This window comes from Ahaetulla prasina, chromosome 2 (assembly GCF_028640845.1).
Source record: "Ahaetulla prasina isolate Xishuangbanna chromosome 2, ASM2864084v1, whole genome shotgun sequence".
NCBI lineage: Eukaryota > Metazoa > Chordata > Lepidosauria > Squamata > Colubridae > Ahaetulla > Ahaetulla prasina.
This window is the reverse complement of record NC_080540.1, coordinates 229460305-229467301: the sequence shown is the minus strand read 5'-3', so window position 1 is coordinate 229467301 and position 6997 is coordinate 229460305. Positions and strand designations below refer to the sequence as shown.

The following is a 6997-nucleotide window of genomic DNA, read 5'->3' as shown; positions in this document are numbered from 1 at the left end:
GCAGCGAGTTGTTCTGTGGCAAGTTGGCCATAGTGAGTTGGCCAGTGGTGAGTTGGCGAGAGCGAGTTGGCCGCAACAAGTTGGCTGTGGCCAGTTGGCCACAAGTTGGAACAGCTATTGCCAAGAAGAAAGTGGAAAGAGGGCCACTTGATTGCTTTATGTATGGGACCACATCGGCTGTAAATTGTCTTTTAGTAATGCCAGGAAGTAAATCCATGGAGAACATTGTCCACTTAAGATCTTTGATAGGATGGAGAACCTGGTAGTCTGGTTACGGCATGCATCGAAGGGATAGACTAGCTGCCATTTCACCTGTTATATTCATGAAACAATCTTGAGTACAATTTACACTGCTAAGTCAATAACTTGAGAAATCCACAATGAAACCTAGAACAGTTTTTTTTAATGAGCCATTTTAAGTGACGTGTAAAGATGAATCAGAGAGCTGACTGAGTCCACACTTATCAGGAATCTGAATTGGAAAAAAATACATCATGCTCTTTTGATAAATGAAATTCCATTACAAATATCCAGTCAACTTCATCTCTAAGTTCGGTGGTGAAAGGAAGGAAGGCTTGGATTCCCCATGGCATGAATGGAGGAACTGAAATTTAATTAAAGGGGCATCTTTATTTCAACTTATATACGAGTAATCCATTCCCTTATAGCAGGGGTCTCTAAACTTGGCAACTTTAAGACTTGTGGATTTCAACTCCCAGAATTCCTCAGCAGGCAAAGCTGGCTGAGGAATTCTGGGAGTTGAAGTTCACAAGTCTTAAAGTTGTCAAGTTTGGAGACCCCTGACTTATAGTAATTGAGTGCCCCATTGATTGAAAACAATCTATGTTGTCTGTCTGCATGCCCTTGAAAGTTTTATTTAAGGTGATCTAACTCATCCTTCTAAAAACTTTGAGCATCTTATCAAGCCAACTCAATGCAAAATAGTTCCAAAGCTCCAATACTTCTCTTGTTGAAAAAGTTATTTTGTGGCCAGTAAGGAAGAGTGGAAACCAAAATGTCAAGGACACTTTTCAAACAGGGGGAGTCAAGTCACAGTGATGGCTGGAAGCTGACACTTCATCCTACCGTTGACTTTCATCTGCCGTTGACCTTCTTCTTTGCATCCTTTTTGCCTTAAAATCCACCATCTGACAGACTGTTCCTAGTTTACATCTTGTTAAGCTGACATATAGATTTTTTACTGTGTGAACCTATCTATTATGGTTTTGTCAGGGCCAGCTTATTATGGCTTCTTGAACAAATCAGATTTAAAAATGCTTGGTTTTATGTTATATTTCTATATCCCTGCTTTTGGAGCTCAGAGAGCCTGCTCCAGCTACCTAAGCCTTTTGTTTTCAGCATGAGTGTTGACCTAGGAGAAAATTGTTGTTGGAAAGTGTATCAATAGGACAGGGATGAAAGGGAAAAAAATAGACAGGCAAGGAAGGTTAAGCATGTCCTGCCAATGATCATCTTTCTATCTCTATCCAACAGCAGAATTTGGAGGGTTAAGAATTCTAGGCTTGTGTTGGAGCATGAAGTTCTGTCCTTAAAAGGATTGACAATCGAAGAGTCTGAATACTAAGTGAGTTCATGTTCAAGCTTTTTTTTTTTTAAAAAAAAAAGCACTTTTGCTTTATCTTTACAGCTCAGCTATTTCACAAATGAAGTTTTCGCTCTTTCGGTTATATTATATCTTCTTTTAACTGATATTGCCATTGCAGGAGAAACAAATGCTTAGTCCTACAGACTGCAGATTGGAATAAGGCATTTCTCCACTGACATCACTAAAAACTCTCTTCTTTCGATAGGCTTATTGCACTTGGGAACTTAGCATTTTCTAGGATCGTCAATAGCATTACAGCATGGGATTCTCTCACTGTTTTAGTAAAGAGGGAGAGAGAGAGAGAGAGAGAGAGAGAAATGATAGTGGTGAAGTCAGTCCAGGCAGAACTAGGACATAGTTGATGTATTACAGGTCATGATGTCACTGGCGGTTGGGTGGTATTTGTTCTTGTCATTCAGTGCCCTTGATTCCTTCCTAAGTGTCTCATAAAACAGATAATACATGCTTTCAGGGTGATTTACGCAAGGAAGACTACCTAGTAAAATATTTCCCTTGGACGTGATTCCGGTTCAAGGATCTATATAACCCCAGCTGCACATTTCAATGGAAAGCATAGAAGGTGTTGGTTATGTTGCGTGTGCAACTATAGCAGAAATGAGATAATTCATTGCAAGGACAAGATTTTCTTGTTACAGAAGGGTGCTTTCAGATAAGATTATGCGATGCTCCTATCCTGTTTCCTTCTTGGGATATTATAGAGATGGTGATTTAATTTGGAATCTACTTATTATTCCCCCTTACCTCCCTGTTTGTTGTCATTATAAGATTCAATGGTTGCGCAATGCCTTTTGCTTGATAATTGTAGGAACTATCATCTGAGAACACTTGCAGAAATGTTTGTTCTTCTTCCTTTGCCATTATTTCCAGCCAAGTTTCATTTATGCTTGGTATCCTAAAAGGTGCTGTGGGAATTAGTGGAAAGATCTCCCTCTACAGCAAACTGCCCCTGCATTTAAGCTGCACTACAAAAACATCAAGTGGTAGCTTGCCTAACGGTGGAACTGCTTATCAGCCATGAGACTGATGCTGAATATGTTAAAATAAGAAAGGATCAATCAAGGACAGTCTAAATACCTTAGTTCCCACTTGCAAATCAATGCATATAACCAAAGACGAACAGTTAATCTTTCTTGACCACTGGAACAGAGCTCACAAGTTTTTTTAAAAACTTATTTTTAATAAGCCAAGAACTAATTTATACCTTTGGAACAAATTGGTGGAAGGAAGGCTGAAAAGAAATCTTGTAGATAGGGCAGCAAGGGTTTGCTGAGTTTATGTTGGCAATTAAACAATACAGGAAGTATTTTTGTCTCTTCTTTGGCAGTGTTTTGATTATAAGTTAATCTCCTGAGATACTATGACTGCATTAAATGGTTAATGGGTACCTTAACACGTGTCCAAAGGACAATCAGTCTCTGATCATATAAAATCTGTGCAAAGAGAAGGGCAAATTGTTCAACCAGAGCATGCTGAGACTAAGAGCAAGGATGTCCAAGAACCTCTTCTCATTTGTCCGCTTGTTTGTGTTGTTACTTGGCTTTGTAACTATTTGTTTAGGAGCCTTTTGCATCTCTACAAATGCCTCTGCATGTAAGTGCAACAGTTTGCCGCTTGCATATTTTCTTCTACCATTAGGATTCTTTCTTCTCATTGCTGGGATCTTCTGGAGCACCTATCATGAAGCCAGCAAGCACAACAGCTTGTTCCACAGCATTATACATGGGAGTCCTAGACTTCAAGAAAGTCACATCACGACCATAGATAGGTATGTGTTGACTATTTCAGGGATTCAGCTGGTCCTGATGTACGCTTCTTTTCCATCTTAATTCTCTGCTTTGAGTTTGCTCCATTTAAGTTCTTGTTTTTTCTTCTTGGTAATGACTCACTAATTATACATGCTATAAACACAGCTCTTTCTTAAATGGTATCCCGGGAAGTTAATTGTCTCAAGATATGTATTGCTCTCTGATAATATCCAGTAATTGTTTATTATTTTTCCCCAGCCAGTTGTAAAAGGAATTCTCTTTACATATATGTAGTTGTTCAACAACATATTTAAAGTACCCTCAGTTTTCATTCATTTACTTTTATCTCATAATCTAGTAAAAAAAGATTACAAAATTTTATAACCATACTGAGAATCAGTTGTGTGTAGTATTAAGGCACCAGGCTATAAATGGAGAGACCATGAGTTGGAATGGAACACATATATATGTTACTGGTTGGTTTTCTACCTAACATTTAATGTTTGCATTTTGTTCTCCCTAAGTACCGGGGTCTGGGAAAACTACTCCCCACTGGCTTCCTCTAAGGGAGACTTTTCCTCAGCCTTAAATTCTCTAAATTTGTCAGTGCCATGATCCAACCCATCTAGGGAGAACTAGATTAAGAATGGGTGATTTATTCTGCTTTCTTTATATTTTCTAAAACTAATTTGATCCTTAATGAACTGCTTACTACACTTTATTAACCATTCTAGATCACATGCAGTGGTCTATCATGCAAAAAATCCTGTTTAGTGCTAGACACGGATGCCGCAAAACTAGATTCACTTTCCTACTTAGCCACTAGAGGACCTCAATTGAATAATCTGTTAGACCAGTTTCTCATTCTTGGCAATTTTATGATGTGTGGACTTTGACTCCCAGAATTCCCCAGTCAGAATTTTGGGAGTTGAAGTTCACACGTCCTAAAGTTGCCAAACTTTAGGATGTGTGAAACATGTATGAAACATGTGTGAAACAATGTTGTGAAACATTGGACATAGGCTATTCCTTCCAGTGGTTTTGAGCATGCTCAGTTATAAACTTTTAAAGAATAGCAGCATAACTATACTTAGTTTCACACCTTCTAAAAAGAATAATGTGTATCTTTGTCCGAGTTTCTGTGGTGGGGTCACTTGAAATCATGTAAGAAACATGCACTGTCATGAACTATTACTATCCTGATAACAAGTCTTGGACATTATATATTCTGAATTCAAATCAATCAAATGAATTCAAATGGGCCTCTGTGGCTCAGACTGGTAAGACAGTCTGTTATTAACACAGTTGCCTGCAATTACTGCAGGTTCTAGTCCCACCAGGCCCAAGGTTGACTCAGCCTTCCATCCTTTATAAGGTAGGTAAAATGAGGACCCAGATTGTTGGGGGCAATAAGTTGACTTTGTATATAAATATACAAATAGGATGAAGACTATTGCTAACATAGTGTAAGCTGCCCTGAGTCTTCGGAGAAGGGCGCAATATAAATGCAAATAAATAAAAAAAATCAGAGCGTTTAAGAATACTGTACAGGGCATACCTCAGTCCTATAGGTATTTATGGCTTCACAATATTTTTCCAAAAAGTCAAGAACACATTCTTTTTTTTAATCAGCTGATAGTTCCAACCATGTTCAGTACATGTTGAAGCGGTATGCAGTTGCCTGCTTATTCTCAGTTTAAAATCCTCACTTTCATATTCTGGGCCATTCTGCAACAAAATGGAGAGATTCACAATATATTTTTCTTATAGTCAAGCTGGTCTTCAGGCTGGCATGCCTTTTTAAAGGGCTACAGATACAAAAGTCATTTCTTATTCTGTTATGGTAACAGTGCCATAAACACTCACAATCGGCAAAGCAACAGCTCTATAAATATGACAGAGTGCAAACCTTGCTTAGATAACCAGAAAAATGTCACACTTTGGAAGACACCACAGCCTCATTAGGAAGTAAATTTAGGAACACTTTTAGACAGAATACACGTATGCAATTTTTGTTCAAATACCAGGGGAATTAATGGAAGACTAGCACATAAACTATTTGGTATTAATCAAGTTCATTTTTCCTCAGATGTGCCTCATATAATATTACCATTACAGAATACAGCTAGTCCTCGACTTACGACCAAATTGAGCCCCAAAATTTCTGTTGTTAAGTGCAACAGTTGTTAAGTGAATTTTGCTCCATTTTACAACCTTTCTTGCCACAATTGTTAAGCGAATCACTGCAGTTGTTAAGTTAGTGACATGGTTTTTAAGTGGATCTGTGTTCCCCACTAACTTTGCTTGTCAGAAGGTGGCAAAGGGACTCTGGGACTGTCATAATTGTGAGTCAGTTGCCAAGCATATGAATTTTGATCATTTAACCACAATGCTGGATGCTGCAATAGTCATAAGTGAAAAATGGTCATAAATCACTTTTTCAGTGCTGTTGTAACTTTGAACAATCACTAAATGAACTGTTGTAAATCGAGGACTACACCAACATCCTGAAAGGAAAAATGTTGTTCATAGGAAAAGCTTACCCCTGAGGTGAGATTGGCTCCCACTTCCTGAGTTTTCATAAGAGCCTTAAGACCTGGTTCTGCCATATGGCTTGGGGACCCAATGGGAGCAGTTCTTACTGGAAGTGGTTGAAAAATTAAAACAATCCGACATCTCTACACCCCTCCCCCTCAATCCGGCATGTCTGGTTCCCTCCTTTCCCATCTCGTGTTAATGCTTTTATTTTTAATGATTTAATTTGTGTATTTCTATGAGTGTTGATTTTAATGTTTTTTTTTAAATGTTTTAAATGTTTTTTTCTATAAGCCATCCAGAGCCATTGACTACAAGATGGCTGGCAAATAATAAATGAACAAACAAGTAAACGAACAGAAGAGTTGTGATGCTTGTAAGGCAAAATAACTATCCAAACCTCTCTTTTCCCAATTTTCTCAGAACGTCACTATCTGAAAGATATTTTTTTGTTCTTGAGGTAATGAAATGATTCAGAGGGTAGGAAGGGTTATTGTAAAGAGTAAACAAACAAAAAAAACCCCCAAGTTTGTATAATTTATAAACCAATATGGGATAATTTTTAATACCACCTTTTAAATAATGTGTGTTTCTTGTCTTGGCTGTCTTTTGCAGGCCTGATTTCTACCCGCCCTCTTATGAAGCCAGCACTGCTCTGGGAAAGCAGACTTTCTCACTGCCAGCCTGCTCACTGGAGCCGAAGAGCTATGCTTATAACATACCTCCACCTTTGTACACAGAAAGCCGCTTTGAATTCATTGAAGAAATTGGTGCTCAGGAACAGCAGCCACCTTCCTATGAAGCCTCTGTGCAGCAACAAGCCACAGGGAATGACCCAACATTTGGAGAGGCTTCTCACACACTTCAACCATAGAGCAACTGCTAAAAAGATGGGCTGTCGAAGGACTGGAGAAGATAAGCCGTATCTGTTCTTCTGGGACATAGCCAATGTTTAGACATTGTGTGTAAAGCCTTGGTGAGGAGGTGCGGAAAGGACAGTGCGGTTCCATCACCAGGCACTGGGCACAGATGAAGGAGCATTCAGTGGCTGGCAATCACTGAGCACTGAGCACAGATGAGGGAGCATTCA

The 6997-nt window shown here is 38.8% G+C and overlaps 1 protein-coding gene across 1 annotated transcript; it reads left to right on the top strand.

Annotated features, from left to right (window-relative positions):
* Nucleotides 1–2942: 2942 nt before the first annotated feature.
* Nucleotides 2943–6781, top strand: TMEM252 (transmembrane protein 252). The gene is made up of 2 exons (XM_058168058.1): nucleotides 2943–3392; nucleotides 6523–6781. Exons 1-2 carry the CDS (start codon nucleotides 3094–3096, stop codon nucleotides 6779–6781), a joined length of 558 nt encoding a protein of 185 aa, XP_058024041.1. The 5' UTR covers nucleotides 2943–3093.
* The last annotated feature ends 216 nt before the right edge of the window (nucleotides 6782–6997 follow it).